Genomic DNA, 17,730 nt, shown 5'->3' with positions numbered 1-17,730 from the left:
TTTATATTCATTTGTTTTATAAAAAGACTCAAAGTCATAAAACTGTGTTAATAATAACTACATTATACATATTGTTCAAAAGTTACACTTGAATAATATCAATATTATATGTATAGTTCAAAAGCTACACTTGAAAGGAGTTCTACAGAAAAAGTAGAGTAGCATGGTGCTTAAGAATATGGATTCTTACACTCTAGAGTCCATATTCTTAAGCACCATTTGACTTCCTGGGTTCAAATCCCAACCCTGCCCAATGATCAGCTTTGGAACACTGAACAAGTTACTTAACCTCTCTATGCAGCTGAAGTTATTGTGAGAACTAAATGAAGAAATGCCCTAAAACTTAGAATAGTGCCTGATACGCTGTAACAATATATGCAAGAAAAAAGCAAAAAAAAAAAAAAGGTAAAAATGGAATATCATAATAATGAATGTTTCTCTGAAGTGTTAGAGCTGTAGAATTACAGCTTGAATATGACACCATGAAGCCTGCTTAAGTCACATAAGAAATGCTGACTGATGGCCTGGGGTTCTCCATCTGGTTCCCTACCTCTGGTTGGCTTGTCAACAAGTTAGTCCCTCCTAGTCTCAAAAGCTGGTGAGATTTCCTGCAAAGGATAGCAGGCTGACATCCTGAGAGGCCTCCAGATGGCTTTCTAGCTGGGGCATTCCAGAGGACAGAGGAGAGAACATGCTGTGCTGGGAAGGCCGTTCTGTACCAGGCTGCTTCCCTTGGGGGTAATCAAGTGCCGTGTGTAATAGCAGGGTCTCACAGGGCTGTGAGACATAAACCTGGGTATTCCTCATTCACTTTCTGGAGGAAGTACAGTTCTCCACAGGTTCCCTATGGTAAAAGCAAAAAGCCAAAAGTTCTTGGGGCTGATGACAGGCTTTCTCAAGGCAGCTTGCCTCAATCAGGTCTGACTGCTTAACTACCTGCTGGACAGCATTTCGGTACAGGTAATCAACCATCATCCAGAGCTCTTTGGGGATTTCCATGGGGTTCTCCAACTGGCTCCCATCATCTTCAGCCTGTACTGGCATCAGAGTCTGAAAAATAATAAAAATCGTGACAGGAAGGCCCACCAATGGAACTTCTTCCAGGCTGGCTTAGGAGAATACGTGATGAAGGGACAGCCAACCCATGGAAAAAGGGAAGCCTTTCAATACCCCTAATTAAACATTCCACAGGCAAAAAATGAAATCAGGTGGTAAAATCAAGGGACAAAAGGTGTTTTTTAAGAATTGGGAGAGGGTTATAGCAAGCAGTTTCAATGAATCAGATAAAATATGCACCATCTTCTTGGAAAGAAAAAAAAATAAAACACAAAAATCACACCTAGAGCATTTCATTGTTAGAACCAGAGAGATGGTGTGGTCTGTGGTAAGGGAAGAACACAGACTTGGGAGGCCAAAAACCTGAGTTGAAGGTCCAGGTCTACCGTCAACTCACCATGTGACCTGTGATAAATCACTCTCCTTGTTTGGGCCTCTGTTTTCGTCTATACAACAGGGAGGATAGAGTTCAAGAGTCCATAAATGAAAAAATGCAATGGGAAAAAAAAAAGAATACATATTACCATAAATATGCTCCAAACTAGTCCCCTTGTATTTGAATTATCTCTTTAGAAGACTTTTGGATCTTAGCAAATTTAATTTAGGATGGTAAACTACCAAGTGATGATTTAATTAAAAAATAAAATAAAAAAAGGAATAATATCATGAGCGAGGGACTCTTCATTATCTTAGTATCCAAAGCTGAGTTTCTCTAAAATACTATGTGTGAAAAACTGAAAAACATCGCCAAAAGATTTTGCAGCTCTTCCCTTTCAGAGGCGGAATCTGTTGCCCCACTGCTGGAATCTGGCAGCTTTGTAACTTGCTCTGACCAGTAAAATGTGCAGAAGTAGTACTATGTGTTATGGAGCCTAAACCCTAAGAGGCATTGTAGCTTTGGCTTCTGCCCTAGTGCTCTTGGAATGCACTTGCTACCATGTAAGGAAGCCGGGCTAGCCTATTACATGATGAGAGACCAGTTGGCTAGAGAAGCCCAGCAAATAGCCAATACCAAGACATGTGAGGAAGGCTATCTTGAACCCGTCCCGTATTACAGCTGCCACCTGATTACACATGCATAAATGCGTCCAGGTGAGACTAGCAGAAGAACCACACTAGAAACCCACAGAATCATGAGAAGCAAAAACATCATCATTTTAAGTTACTAAAATTTTGGGGTACTTTGTTCCACAGCAATGTATAACTTATATACTAGGCAAGCTCTAGGGAGGCTGGGGAGTCTCAGGTCCCTGAAAAGGTAGGCACAGGAATATCCTGTTTGAGTAGCTTGGCATCTAGACAGTTCTACATGTTTCCTTTTGTCACATAACTCACCAGTTCTCTAATTATTTCAGGTGGTAGATCCAAAATTGGCTCCCTCATATAGCACAGTGTATGAATGGGAGACCCAAAACAACTGGGTAGGTAGTTTCCAGACACAGACAAAAAGTAATCCTTTCCCCTGTCCAAGTGCAAAACCAGAATGTCCTCAATTTTGTCTTCACCAGAGTTGAGCTTTGTGGCTGTGGTCTTATTTACAAATAGCTCCAATTCAATCTCAATGTCAGAATCTGGATAAAAATTAAAAAAAGTAATGTTGGCTAGGGAGAGGCCAAGGGTAAAGGGGGAAAGATAGGAGGGAGGCGGGTGCAGCATAACGGGTTAGGGAAAGGAAATAAAAGATGTCAACCAGCAAGGAGTTATATGCTCAGTACCTGGGAAACACAAGAACAAGGAGTTTATGATTAACTGGGAATACAGAAACAACTAACTAAAACATTTGAAAAGACAAATGTTATGAAATTCAATTCAAGTACTAAGGAGCACAGCTCAAGCTAGAAACAATACAAGAGAAGGCATGAATCAAGAACCTTCCCTGAACCAGATAAGATCAAGATACCTATTCAGTAGGAAATACACTGTAATTTCAACCTATGAATTATCCATAAAACATGCCTAATCCCTCTGCCACATGGTATAATGCTGAGTGAAAAGAAATGTTAGGGGATAGACTCAGGTGGTACATTCCAGAGCCAGACCTAACTTCCAGATGACCACCCCATTATCTTTCCTCTACAGGAGCAGATAATTGGGAGTTGATTATAGTGAGACAGTGAAAATGGTTTCTTCAACAGCAGCAACTGCCTTACAGCAATCTTGTTTCTCTTTCTGTGAAATGATGGAACATATAAACCCCTACTGGGAATCCTTTTGAAATGAATCATGCTCATCCTTACTACTTTATATTTTATTTGTGGATGGGTGCATCCATAGGGCTTTAAAAAAAAAGTTTCAAGTGGAGAACAAAACACTCACAAGCAAAAAGCTTATTTTAGAAAAATGAGCAAAGGCAGGGTAGGTTGCTCCCCAAACCAGCAACCAAGAACTGGGGAACAGAGGCCTTACCTGGCAGGAGGAACCCTCTGCTGGGGTTGGCATTCAGCCACTGCTTACAGTAGGATTCTTCATCAGGCTTGTTGATGAATTCAAACTGACAGGGTACTTGTCCATTGTGAATTGTAAAGGATTCTACTTGCAACTGCATGTACTTCACATTCTGAAAACAGAACTGGGAACAAGCCCAGGACCAGTTCAGAACTAGTGCCCTCTCCTTGGCAAATGAATAGCAACCTCAACTCAACTAGGTTACCCTTACCATGGAAAGAAAGTGAAGGACTATCTCTTTCAAATAGTGTTTCTGCTTTGTTAAGAATTTACCTGGAAAGCCACAGCTACTACTAAAGACCAGCTGTCTGTGTTTAACCCAGAAACCTCCAAACTCAAAAAACTTAAGTTGTTTTTGTAGATAAGTTTCCCGAAGAAGTCAAAGTTTACATCTTCTGTGCCTTTCCAAAACACCCTTTGCAAATTCTACCCCCAAACTTAAGCTCAAAATCATCCATCCAAGGAGCTTGACATTAAAAATGCCCTCATTTTTATGTTATTAAAAATAATCCTCCATTTGACTGACTGCTTGGTTTTGTCAACTCTGAATCATCTATGTTGTGGCTCTAACATGAAAAACCTTTAGCTCTAACTTGACTACCTCCATTTCCCATGACTTTTCTACATTGCCTTCTCTCTCTGCATACCCAAGAAATTCAGACTAAGTTTAATCTCAGTTAAAGCAAACCGCCAGTAGGAAGACAAATCCATTGCAAAAATACGAATCAGTTATTCTAAAATAAAATAAGACATATTTTGGATCACCTATGCCATTATTTAACTCATGGATGGCCCATGTGTGGATGGAATAGATGAGTTACAAAATTAAAGAATGCTGGTTTACAAGATCAGGAGATGAACATACCTAAACCAACAAACCCTCTCTTCTCAGCTAGCATCATCAGCCTCACTTTATCTAAAAGCAACCTATAAAGAAAGATTGGCGTCCATTGTCTGAGAGGTGCTTCCTTGAATTAAAAACCCTAGCAGCTCAGGGAGATTTAAGTTCTGTGAATACAAGAGCCTGATGCTAATATTCTTAACAGGTCCTTCCTACCTCTCTCTGGGAGAGAGAAACAGAGGGAATGTTGGCATTTTCCAACTTATCCAGGGAGCGAACAATCTCTTCCAGGGTCCTCCGGTAAAGCTCGTCATTTATGACCCTCACCTGGAAGGGAAATATCAAAGATGAGTGCTTGGACTTGTGCCCATGCCCTCTTTCTCACTATGGAGGGCATTTAAAGCATTATGAGATAGAAGTTGATAGCAACACAGTAATTTCCTACAGAAAGTGATAGCTAACTAGATCTAATTAATTAACAAAGAAACCAATTAACAATATAATTATTAGGGTCCCCTGGAAGTAAAGCTTGTGGTAAAGTCAACTGTTTCCAGATTAGCAGAAAAAAGGGGAAGCTTGGCTCGCAGTTCTGCCAGGTAGTAGATCCAGAACAGAAAGATGCTCAGTGCCTAGCTTTATTTTGCTTGTTGCTGCTAACCATCCTGCAGTGAGAATCCTCTCTAAGGCTTGATTTAAAGCAGCATTTCTCAAGTTTTTTGAACCAATATTCTATCAGCCAAGAAGATTTTGTGAAGTTTTCCCATTTGGATTTTTAATTACAAACATAATTTTTTTCATTTTCCAATAATAAAACTTTATTTATAATATTCGTTAGGCTTTTTTCTAAGTACCCACAACCTCAGAGATTCTGATATACACCTAACCACACCCTTAAGAATTGGCAATATAAACACAGAAGTCAGAGGATGAAATGCAAATAGATAATAAACAAATAAAAAGATGCTCAACCTCACTAGTAATCTGAGAAATGCCATCTAAAATAATGAAAAACCATTTTTATTCTCATCAGGTTGGCAAAAATTTAAAAGATTAATAAAATCCAATATTGGCAAGAGTGTGGGAAAATAAAGTTCATACATGGTTGGCAGAAGAATAAAATGATGAGGACTGTTTGGGGGGATAATTTAGAAGCATCTAATAAATTTAAAACATATTTTTCTTTGAATCGCTAATTTCACCTCTAGGCATTTCATTCTATAGAAGTACTGACACTGGTACACAAAGATTTACGTGAAGGGAGCTCACAACAGCAAAACTTTGGAAACAACTTAAACGATCATCGACATATACATTAGGGTTCATCATACCATGGAATACTTCACAGTCTTTAAAAGTAATGAGGAGGCTTTACCTTTATTGATATGGAAATTTCTTCTAAGACATAGTCAGAACGTAGTCTCTTTTACAAAAAAGGAAAAACATCCTCTATGTTGTAAATCAAAAATTGACATACTCGTGTGTAAATGCATAAAAAGGTTTGGAAAGATTCAGTTCAAAAAGCAAAGGGGAATATACATGTATGTAAAAACATATAATAGCAAAATACCAATAGTGAATTGCTTTTATAATGTTAAAACAATTTTTAAAAGGAGGTTCCCCATTTTCAAGAGGGGAGGAGGAGACCAGGAAGGCAAAAGGGACCTTGGTTGTGAGAACCAATTCCTCACAGAACTATTACATCACGCACCAGCTGCTTACCTACCCCAATGTCAAACTCTGAGCTGACAGGCTTGTGGTCACTGGTCTTCAGGGCCATGTGGCTCTGGTAACTCAATTGAGTGATGTTCTTCCCTTTCCAGAGGACCCGGTCACACCAGGCAGGAGCACGACACTTCTCACTGAAATGCAAAGTCCACACTGGGAGACCTCACGGAGACCACAGCACCAACTGCCTGGCAAACACCTTGGCTCAGTCAGGAAAAGGCAGGGAAGAGCCTCCAAGTCCATGCAGCTAAGGGATGTCATAAGGCAGGAATGATTCAGGTCTACCAAGGGGTAAGATGCATCCTGCGACTATCATCTCAAAGTAACTCCCAAAGCTCAGAGCTGAAATACCAATCGGACAGATTCTCTGCTCTTTATTCTCCTACGGGGATAAGGAGAGAGTCAAAAAGGCAATCTGAGAGTAAGTACTACACTGTCCTTAAAAGACGGTGGTTAAGAGAGCAGACTGAATTCCTACTGTCTGGGTTCAAATCCTGGATCTACCACTTGCCTGCTTGGGAGGCTTAACTTTTTCTATGCCTCAGTTACCTGATCTATAAACTAAGGATAAGAAATCATATTTACCTCATAGGGTTGCTGAGAGGATTAAAGTAAATTGTATAGAATAGTGTGTGGCACACAGTAAGTACTAATATAACATTTAACTACCATGTTAGCACAAGCTAATGTAATTGGAATCCCCTCATCACCCTAAGCATAGCTGAAAAGTAAATCAGTAGCAAGAATTATTATGGCACAATGGCTAAAGCAGTCAGATTAAATGGGGGCCAAAAACAAAAAAAAAAACACTAATGTAAGGAAAGTACATAGGAAGGCAGGCTGCTTAATGAGCAGATAATGAGAGAAAATGTTTGACCAGAGCTCAAAATATGGGAAAAAGCCACAGGAAACATCTTCCTCTGTAGACCCACAAGGGCAAGTGCCTCTCAGAACTTCTGGGTTTTCATTTGCTCAACCCCCAAAGAAAGGAACCTCTGACCTACCTGGTATCCCAGTCGTCAGAGCCAGTATCATACTTATATGTAGGCTGGAATGTGAGTTTGCCCTCTGTGAAACCTTCAAAGACCTCCTTTGCAGCCACCTGAGTCTTCAGCTATAGAAAAGGATGGAAGAAAATTAAATCTCAGAATAAAAAGGTCAAACTTTGAATTAACGAAGAAAAGAAAATCAATCGAATCCAAACCCGTGAGAAAGCATATAAGGATCTCGAGTTCAGTAACTCCTAGGAAGAGGAGCAAGCTGGCCATTTCTTCACCTGCACAGTTTTTAAGGATCTTTTATGAGTATGTACCTACATCCAAGGATGACTGAACACCATCTTACTGAGATGTCTCTAGAAAGGTTAGGTACCACTGGACATAGAGTTTTTCCCTTCCAGGTATTGAACACTTCATCTGGGTAGCACAATAGCTCCAAATACACAGTTAGAAGAACTATGTTGTTAAATTAGTTATGAGAAGTGGGGGAAACTCTGTGCTTCAGTTTCCCCATCTGTAAATTTTGGATCTATAATAGAATCTACCTCATAGGATTGTTGGGAAGATTAGCTATCAACCTACAACAGTGCCCAACACATAAGAAGAGCCAGCTTTCTTCCTACTGCACTAATGCAAGGAACTCCTTCCAGATCACATTCTTAGCAAGAGTCAAAAACTACAGGTGCTGCTACCTCTTCCCTGGAGCACCAAGCTTGGTGCTGGGTAGACTGGTGAAGAACTGTCAGCTCTAACACTGGAGACAGGGTCAGCTATTCAGGGGACACCACTTGCCAACTTCCCCAAAACATGATGTGCTAAAAAACCATTAAGGAAGAAAGCAATAGGAAATTTTTAAAAACTAGGTATTAATGGAGGCTGATCCTTCCTGAATGGGTATGTAAAGACCTTTAAGTTATGCAGAAAGCAAAATGACCACATAAAGTGGTTACAATTACTTCGGGAAAGGCCAGTAAAGAAGGCAAGAGGAGACAGAAATCAAACTACAAGGGAAATCATAATACATCAGTCAAGAATACAGAGGCAAGAGATAGCTATAGAGCAGAATGGATTAACGCTGAAATGGACTAAAGAGGATGCAAGTAATTTACCAAGGAAAAAAGCTGAAGAGAAAAATTAATCAATAAAGGGAAAATTATTCCATACAGCAGACATAACAAATTTGGAAATTTTTTCTTCAGTTGATCTACACTGGGCAAAAAATGGATAGTAGAAAGATTTAAACTAATGACAATACTAAGAGGAAATATGGATGAAAAACCTTCTGAACAACTCTGAACAGTTTTGAAACCTACAGAGAGGAGTAGATTGAAGAAAGTCAGAGAGAAACAGATTTTCCTTGTACTGTGAAATGGCAAATGTTCTGAGAAAGAAAGGCTAAGTCAAACAGAAGTGGAGAAGAGCAGGTTACAGAGCTGTTTCCTGCAGGAAGTAAAGCAAGCCTCTCAGGAAGAAGAGCTCTCATTCATACCAAGTGAATGGGGAAGGTGTAGGAGAATCATTCTAAAAAATTATTAAATTATACCAGACATACAAAGTACCTTCTTTAAGAGAAGTCTGGTACCCTTTTAGCCCCAACTTCAGACCTCTGGAGTGAATGAGTGAGTGAGAGAGTGAGTGAGAAAGAGAGAGAGAGAGAGTGAGGGATCTTGCTCCCAAAGGAGACAAAGTATCTCAAGGAAAGAGCCAAAAAGGAAACAACTATGGAAGAGGGAAATGCAGTTGAAATAAAGAAATGACTGGACCACATCAGCTCCTGAGGGAAACTTCGCATGCTGAGAAGAGGAGGCCTGAGAGCTTGGAAGTCAAGTGTTCCTGTGCCCTTACAGAGAGGAGCAGCTGCCTGAAGAGGACCCAGGAGACCGTATGTACCTGGTCATACGCATACAGGGTTTGAAAGGCCTTCTCTTCGATGAGCTTTTTCACCTTTTCCACATCCAGCTCTTCTATCCTGTAGTTGAGGTCCCCCAGCCACAGGATCACGCTGTGAGGGCAGAGCACAAAGGTAACAGGTTTAGGAGGGACTTTAACCCATCCTATCCAGGGTGCTTCTGAGAGAAGTCCCCTGAGGCTCTGCCTCTTGGGAGCTGGGTGGGGAAGTGATCCAGCTGTTCAGTTAAATTTTTTTCTCTTGTCATCCATTTAATACCGTGTCTAACATGCTGCTTACTCAATTATCTTGGTTCAAGTTCATTATAAACGGCATTGAGTTCTCCTTTACTGTTTTATTCTTACATGGTTGAAAAGATAGTCTAATAAGATCTAAAAGCAACATGAGAATTTCCCTCATTCTTGGGGAAAGGCAAAAAGGACCAAGTATTGGGAATTCTGTGCCATCACCCAGGGACCCCAAACCAGATGATGCTATGCCATCACCTCTGCCTCCAGGCACACTCCAGTTCACAGCTCAACTTTTACAGTGGAGTCTGTATTTAGCCACCATCATATTATTGACTCTTTCTGTCTCCTGTACAGAGTGTGGCAGGTATTTTATTATACCTACTGCTTTGAGGAGAAGATAACTGAATGTTTCCAGATGATATCACGTATCCCATAAGGGCCAATACTGCTCTATCTGAAGCCAGCAACCATATCATTAGAGAATCTGCATGTCAGTATACACACCCCCAAAATAAATGCATCCACAAGCTAAAAGCAGACAGACAGACACTCAAGCTGTAACCTCACAAACTAGGATACTGCAGGTTCACCAGAAAGGAAGCTCTCAGCTGTAAGACACACTCCCTGCTAGGTTCCCTGGAGAATGAAAGTCATCCTGTCAGCTTCAAGAACACAAGCAGGTTTCTGCTCAAAACATTTCCAACACAGTAGTTAGGAAAAGAGGCTTGACTCTCATTATTCCCTGGCAAATACTGCGGCCCTAATGGCTTTTTCCTCTTTTTAAAAGAAGTGGCGCAACCTTTAAGTGTCACTGCAAAGTCTGAAATCCTAATACACTTTGAATTTAGACAAATAGGAAGTTTAAGAAATAAAATAAAGAGAATATACAAAAATTGTTACAAGATGCTTCAGGCAACAAGGTTGTGAAACATACAACAACATGGATGAAACTTGAAGACATAATACTGAGTGAAATATGCCAGACACAAAAAGAGAGATATTTTATGTTTCCACTAATGTGAACTCTGAAAAATGTAAAATAGTGTCTTATATTGTAGAATGTAGGGGACCTAGAGGTAGACAGCAACCAGTCAAGGGGGAATCCTAATCTAAAAAGAACAGATAAGATATTAAGGGTAATCTTAATGATATGGGGGTGCTCAGGAATTACTACGGTTTGTTAATTTTCTTGGGGTAGGGAAGGAACATGTTGGAAGCAATGTAGTTAGTTTAGGTTATTTATTTTTCTTATTCCTTTGTTTTGTTTGAAATTTTTTTTTTATTTTTTTATAAAGTTAAAAAAAAGTAAATGAACAATAGGGAGGGATGGAGAATATGGGATGTTTTGGGTGTTCTTTTTTACTTTAACTTTTATTCTTATTCTTTTTTGTATGTGGTAATAAAACTGTTCAAAAATTGATTGTGGTGATGAATGCACAATCATATAAGGGTACTGTGAACAACTGATTGTACACTGTGGATGACTATGGTATGTGAATATATCTCAATAAAATTAAATTAAAAAAAGATGCTCCAAGTAGCTGCAACTATGGTTTTGTAAAATTGAATCAAGAGAAAAAAAGACTGTACATGAAGACAGACAAATGCAGCCCATCTCTCAACTGCACATGCTTCTGGAAAGAACAGGCAAATAAAATCCAGGTTTGAGAAGCTCATTCTTTGGATGCGTTCCTCATGATGTTAGATCAAGGCAGACCCACATTAAAATAAATCTTATACATTTTCAGGGCACAGATGATGTTTGAGAAAGATTCCAGAGGTATGACAGATGGTAAATTAGGTTCCAAGAGATATAATCCACATGTAACTGAGAGCTGGCAGATATTACCACTCTAGCAGTGGGAGAGCCCCTAGTCATGTCCCCAACAAAAGATAGAGCCCACAACTCTGCAGAGCAGACATTTTGAACTGTAGAGGGAGAAGCCCAGACTCACTCATGCTTGCTGATGGTCAGAGGGGGAAGGCTTGGGTCAACCTGACAAAACTGCATTCGAGAACAAATGTCTTTGTAGTCCTGGTTCCTCCTCTCATACTCTTCTGTGTGGGCTGCCAAGTGAGAATTCACAATGCAGATGCTGGTATTGTGGAACAGAAACCTGATTGCCACTCCACCTTTGTTACCCTATGAAAAGGATCCAAAAAGAGAAATCCAGCTTACAACTTAATTGCATCAGTGATACATACCCACAAAATTTCAAAACATTTCCTCTTAATTAGCTTTCACAATAATCCTGTGAGGTAAATAAAGCAGACATTATCACCTATATTCTACAGATAACAAAACAAATCAGAGAAGGCAAAAGGACCAGCCAGTCAGTGGCAGAGGTGGGTCCAGAACCTAGCTCTTCTCAGTCCAGTGTTCTTTCACTAAATCATAGGCAAATTACATGCCCTCCCTCCTCCACATGAAGCTAAGCTCTTGCAATAGAACCTAAAAGCAGGACTTTAATTGCCTAAAAGGAAGAGGAAATTGCAAACCTACTTTTAGCATTCTTTCTTTTCCCTGATGACCCAACATAGTTCATGGATTAAACAGGAGGATCACCTGGAGGTCCTCGTGTCAAGTGAATGAGGATGCATGCTAGCTGGGCAAATCAGCCGGCAATTCACTAATATATGATTTATAAATAATCTGCTCAATGTAGTCCTGCTTGAGGACCTAATTCACCTTGCAATATCAGCACCCTCAAACTGGGATACATGTAGACCCTCCTCTGTGAGAAGCTGGGTCAAAACTTGTGATCTAGGTCCTCAGAATGCAAGAACTCAAGAACTCACCATCCTCCCCATGATTCCTGTCCCCACAGTCTCAGCTTCCACTTCTGAGATATATGCTGCATGTTCTTGCTTGACATATAAAAGGAGCATAATCCCAACTAGTCGGATGAGCTTCACCTGGAAAATACAGCCAAACATTTGAGTCATGGCATGAATTAGAAGTGAAAAACAGGAATACATATCCCAAAGGAAAAGTGATCTTGAAGCTGGCCAAGGGTATTGATGTATCTCCTTCCCCATCCTAGGATGCAGGATAATCACCTTTGACTCCCTGAGCATGCTATGCAAAAACTTGAGAAAGCCTACAACAGGGCCAAGACCTTGCATCTTTCCCACCCAGCAGGGTAACTAGGACTGGCTTACGATAAAGGTCACAGAAAAAGTGAAAAATCATCTTATAATTTCCTTGGATGATAAGCTAAAATTAAAAGGGCCCTAATTCCTCTCTTACCTTTGCATATTTGGCATCTGGATGAAGACCCTCTGATACAGCTTTAAACCACTCTTCCTCCTTTGGGGTATCATGAAAAAAAAAGGCTTCCTTACTCAGATCAAGTTCCTGAAATCTGTTGGAAGGAGCAACCAGTTAACAGAACAAGGTAACACGCAAGATGACATTTTCTCAGATTGGTTTAGGAGCAAAGGTCTTAGCTTTCCAGCTAATCTGCAACACCCTCAGGAGGGCAAAAAAATAAATACTTATTGCCAAGGAACTTAACAGGTACTTCCACAAACATTAGCTTATTTAATCTTCAAAACTTGTCTCTGAAGTAAATGGAACCAACCCCATTTTATGTCAGAGATCACTGGCCTCAAAGCCTAAAAGATGTTCACACAAGCACCAAGTGGCAAACTGTGATCCAAACCTAGGTCTATATAAATTCCAAATTCTAGGCCCTTCCCACCCTTCCCACTATACCATACACGCTTCTTTTGCAACCTCTCCCTCAAAAAAAAAAAAAAAAAAAGTGCCTAGTACAGTGATGAGAAGATTTTGAATGTGGGGGGGGGTGGGCTGAGTGTGGGGGGAAAAGATATTTTTACTTTGTGACCAACAAAATGTTGAAGGTCTAAGTAATGAAATTCAGTTCAAGATGTACTGATTCTGTCAGAGAGTTGCACTAAAAATTAAATATTAGCATTTAAATGCCAACACAGCTCTTTAATAGTGCTAGAAATTTGTTTACCATGAGAAAGAACATCAAACAGGGAAGCAGATGTTATTAACCACATGCTCATTTTTCAATTTCCTTCCCCTGCTGTGAAGACTCAGTTATATTCATATCCCCATCCCTTCGACCACAGCTATACATTGTTGAGGAGGAGAAGCACTCACCCTACAGAGTACACGTCTGGAGCCTGGATACCATGGCTTAGCCACGGTCGGAGGCATTCTTTGGGGGACTGTCCATTCACATTGTATGTTCCCACAAAGAATCTGTCATCAAAGAGAATCAATCAGTGACTGGTGAGGACTATAGAGATGACAGAGAAAAGCATTTTATGCTGATTTTGCCTGGTTTTGGTCTTTCTGGAGTGGAATTTTAAGACTTAAAAATGTTGTATCTAGCCTAGACCAAAGCCTAGACCAAGGGATGGCTTGCAGTCTGCCATGATTTTTGTTGCTTTTGTGATAACAACTTCAAACAGTATAGACATACTGTGAACATTTCCCTTTAATAGCCATTATATAGCCACAATCCCCCAAATGATTCTTGACCTGTATATGCAACTGAAATGAAATGATAAGTACCTTGGTAATTACTTTCTGCAAGAAAGCAATGCTAGTGTTCAAAAGGTGATTTTGCACTATGATTCACTGTGTATATGCCTAGAAATAACGTTACTTTGTCTTATGGTCCCAATGCAATGACTTAAAAAGATCTAGCAGAATCCTGGGACCTTTATTCATTTAACTTTCAGTAGACCTGTCTAATGAGATTATGAAAACACTAACTTCATTTTACTAACTTCATTTTAAATGACTTTCTTCGATGGCTCACACTGATCAGGGAGTAAAAAAACCTCAGAGGATATAAAAACACCACGATATTGATCCCTCTTCTGTACTCACATCTCTCTCCAAATATTTCTATAACTATTTACAAGTTGTATCACTCCCACTGTACTGCATCTACTGCATCTTCTTGGCTAGAATAGGAAAAGAATAAATGCTTGCTAACAAAGAATGAAAGGGATCACTCATTTAGAAAATGATGAGAGAGATTCTACAGAATGATTTGCTTCCAAATCTGGGATTTGGGAGGAAGTGCTTAATTTCAAAGAGATGAATGACCATTTCAATTTGAAAATACTCTTATGACTCAGTTAGCTACCTGAAGTTCTGGATATAGGTGTATTCCTCTTCTTTCTGTAGTAGCTGTGATTTCACAATTGTATCTCGCAGGCCAAACTTTTGCATCGATAAAATATGAGCCTTGTCTGATACTGTGACAGCGGAGGAGCGAACCATGTTGGTAATTTCAGACTTGGATTTATTCTGTCTAGAAAAACAAAAATAAATTTATCATATTTTGATGAGTCCTCAATGACAAATTACACAAATATAAAGCTAAAAGTTTCCACACACAAGCATCTGAGTCACAGAAGACTAAAGGAGGACAAAGTAAAATTTATTTATCACAACATTATGTCTAGGGAGAATTAAGTGAATTTATTTTGTTGATTGTGAAATATAATGGTCCAGTAGTTCTGAAGAGTTTCCTGAAAAGATTCGTAGAATCTCACACCAGAAGGGGATCTTGAAAATCATATAAATCTAACCCCTTCATTTTCCAAATGAGAGAAATAAGACCCAGCATTATTAATGATCCACCCTATTGGATGGTGAAAAAGTCTGGATTAGAGTTCAGATATGACAGTGCTCTTTCTGGACCCTAGTGGTTCACGTAACAAAACCATAAAACCATCCAGATCCCTTGACTTGATAATTCTACTTGTTCAAACTATTACACAGGAATAATCCAAAATAAAAAGAAAGACAATTTTCACACAGGTATTTATAATCATACTATAAATTATTCAAATGCCAACATTAAAAGTTATGCAGAATTTGACATATTTATCTAACATAATCCTATATAATAGCTCAAGAAACTTGTTGAAAATTACTTAATGAATTAAGATACAAAAAGTGTTTAAAACAGTTTCTGACACTGAATAAATGTCATTTAAGTGTTTGATATTACTATAATTATGTACATACTAATTAAGGCTATGTAAAAATGTATCTATGTATACCAAGAAGGCTCAAAAGTGAATTGAGAATGAGGGCTCTAGCTACGTGTAAAGTTAAGGCATTGTTTATTGTTTAAGTGCATAATTAAAACACTGACAGAAGAAAGTGAAGTTTTAACTTGAGCAGATGATTCTGGCTATGATCAGTAGGGGGCACAGGAGTACAGACTAAATATAATAGCATTATCAGAAAAAAAAGAAAGGCAATGCTTAAAATGGTAGAGTTTCTATTTGGGTTGATGGAAAAGTTCTGGTAATGTATGGTGGCAATGATAGCACAACATTGTGCAGGTTGTTTATATGTTACTAGAACAAAAATTTAAAACAAACAAACAAACATAGGACTGTACCATGCAAACAGCAAACCCTATTGTAAATGATGGACTATAGTTAATAAAGTATATTATAAAATTTTAAATGTGCTTTCATGAATTGTAACAAATGTACCACACTTATGCAAGGTGTTAATAATTGGGGGGTATAAGGGAACTTTTTATTTTATGTACAATTTTTTTGTAAACTTCTCTAATAATAATAAAAATAAAAGAAGTAAATAAAAAAAGGAAAATAGAAGTTATTTCAGAGTCAGGGAACCTGTAAAAGAGTGGGAGGGAGAAATCAAAATGTTTGTAATCTTATACATTTCTAAGGTGAGGTTAGACTGTTAGTTTCAGATCCTAGATGTGCCATTGCTAGTTCTGGGACCTGATTTTCCTTGGCTGTAAGAGATAGAAAATAATGGTACCTACCTCTTAGGTCAAAACAATATAATCCATCTAACAGCACTTAGCATGGTGCCTGGCATATACAGTCAGTGTTTGATAAATGTCATGCATTAAGACATTTCTTTGTCCAGCTACCTTAAGACAACTGACAGCATGCACAGTAATTTAGACCTCAGTTCTATAATGAGGATAACCTCAGTCCTAAAAGGTACAGAATGAAAGGAGAGCTGTATTACCTGGTAAACAGGTTTTCTGATTTATCCTGACTCCTGGAGCTTTGGTCCACAAACAGACATTTCCCATTTGGCCCCGAATTGTCAAAGATAGAACCACCTAAGGGAATGGGGAAAGGAATTAAAATAAACATACATACACACACTTTGACATTATAGTCTAGGAATTATTGGTAGTCCACATATTGCTCAAAAATGTAGGAAAGGCCTTTGCCAATGTCTGGGTACAAAAGGGGGAAAAAGTATTTCATCAGATGTCTTCACTGCTGAAAATAACTATTCCAGCTAGTCTAACTCCCATTTCTTGGAGACAGGGTGCATTATAGAAAGAATAAAACTATGAAATCTGAAAACCTGTGTTCTATCACTTGCTTTATTATTAATTGAACTTTTGACTTTGGGCAAGTGATTTAGCCTCTTTTAATCCCATTAACTTGACATGTCCTGCCTTCCTCACAGGTTTACTGTGGGAATCAAGTGAGCTGACATGTGAGTAAGCACTTTGAAAGCCATAAAACATATTGCAAAATAAAAGATAACCTTATTACTATCGACTGCCAGTGGGACTTCAACTCCAAAGAGGAAAGAGGCAAGGGTCAAAGAGCTAAAATTGGAAAGGGTCTAAGTGCTCTAGGGAATGAGAAACTTTTGTCCCAACAAATTCTCTTGAAAACTAAAACGCCTGAAGGCTCCCAACAAAGCAATATTTTGGGAAAGTTTTTATTCCAAGATAAACTCGAAAAAGAAAATTAATCTGCCAATAGCTTCCCACAACTTAAAGGCCAAATCTCTAGTCAACAAGGAACAACATGAAAAGGCCACAGAGAGTTGCTCCAATACACAAGTCACAGGCAGGACCACCGGAGGCAGGAAACACCACTAAAGAATTTTGCACTGAAGAGTATTACTAAATATGGGTTTCTCAACCATGCATTCACATGAACCAGAAAAAAACAACCGAAAAGAGAAAATTGTCCAAAACATGAAAATAATTGCATTTCAATGCCTCCAATCACCAAGGCCTTTCAATTTTATTTCCTAAATGCCTCTCTGATCAATATATTCCTATCCCCAAGGTCACTGTAGTCATCCAGGTTACCAACACCTCCCTTGAATGACTGTACAAGCCTCATCTAGACTCCATTTCTCACCCCATCCAATCTCTGCACTGGCTAGAGGATCTTTTGAAAAAGTAAATCTGATTACATCACTTAAAACCTTTTAAAGGCTCCCCACAATGGGATACTCAAACCCCTTCATATGTCAGCGGAGGCTTCTTTCCAGTCTGGATCTTGCCCACCGGTCCAGCCACCACAGCCCCCTTGCCCCCTGTCTCCTTGGATGCCATACTCTTAGCATAAAGTTACTGCAGTTGCATAAAAGATTCCATCCATCAGAAAACAACTTCACTCTTTCTCATCTTTTACATGGTTTACATGGTTAACTCCTGTTAGTCCAGTAGAACAGGGACCTCCAAATGTTTTCTGTAAAGGGACAGACAGTAAGTATTT

General features: G+C 39.1%; 1 protein-coding gene across 5 annotated transcripts in view; it reads right to left on the bottom strand.

The window, feature by feature from the left end:
- The window catches only part of INPP5B (inositol polyphosphate-5-phosphatase B), a 46,412-nt gene that overhangs the window by 3,172 nt on the left and 25,510 nt on the right, over positions 1 to 17,730 (bottom strand). For 2 of the 5 annotated variants that reach the window (XM_037827668.1, XM_037827671.1), the window contains 13 exons: positions 16,223 to 16,319; positions 14,340 to 14,507; positions 13,340 to 13,441; positions 12,455 to 12,569; positions 12,004 to 12,120; positions 11,160 to 11,347; positions 8,956 to 9,067; positions 7,072 to 7,181; positions 6,066 to 6,201; positions 4,559 to 4,669; positions 3,463 to 3,625; positions 2,392 to 2,627; positions 937 to 1,050 (listed from right to left, as the gene is read on the bottom strand). In XM_037827668.1, the coding sequence (XP_037683596.1) occupies positions 937 to 1,050; positions 2,392 to 2,627; positions 3,463 to 3,625; positions 4,559 to 4,669; positions 6,066 to 6,201; positions 7,072 to 7,181; positions 8,956 to 9,067; positions 11,160 to 11,347; positions 12,004 to 12,120; positions 12,455 to 12,569; positions 13,340 to 13,441; positions 14,340 to 14,507; positions 16,223 to 16,319 (1,769 nt within the window). Of the gene's footprint in view, positions 1 to 550; positions 845 to 936; positions 1,051 to 2,391; positions 2,628 to 3,462; positions 3,626 to 4,558; positions 4,670 to 6,065; positions 6,202 to 7,071; positions 7,182 to 8,955; positions 9,068 to 11,159; positions 11,348 to 12,003; positions 12,121 to 12,454; positions 12,570 to 13,339; positions 13,442 to 14,339; positions 14,508 to 16,222; positions 16,320 to 17,730 lie in introns of all 5 variants that reach the window. The other 3 variants (XR_005215430.1, XM_037827669.1, XM_037827670.1) reach the window with 3 other exon arrangements.

The sequence above is a fragment of the Choloepus didactylus genome, chromosome 2 (genome assembly GCF_015220235.1).
Source record: "Choloepus didactylus isolate mChoDid1 chromosome 2, mChoDid1.pri, whole genome shotgun sequence".
In the NCBI taxonomy this organism is placed as follows: domain Eukaryota; kingdom Metazoa; phylum Chordata; class Mammalia; order Pilosa; family Megalonychidae; genus Choloepus; species Choloepus didactylus.
Note: the sequence above shows the minus strand (reverse complement) of the source record. Positions and strands in the feature narration are given on the sequence as shown.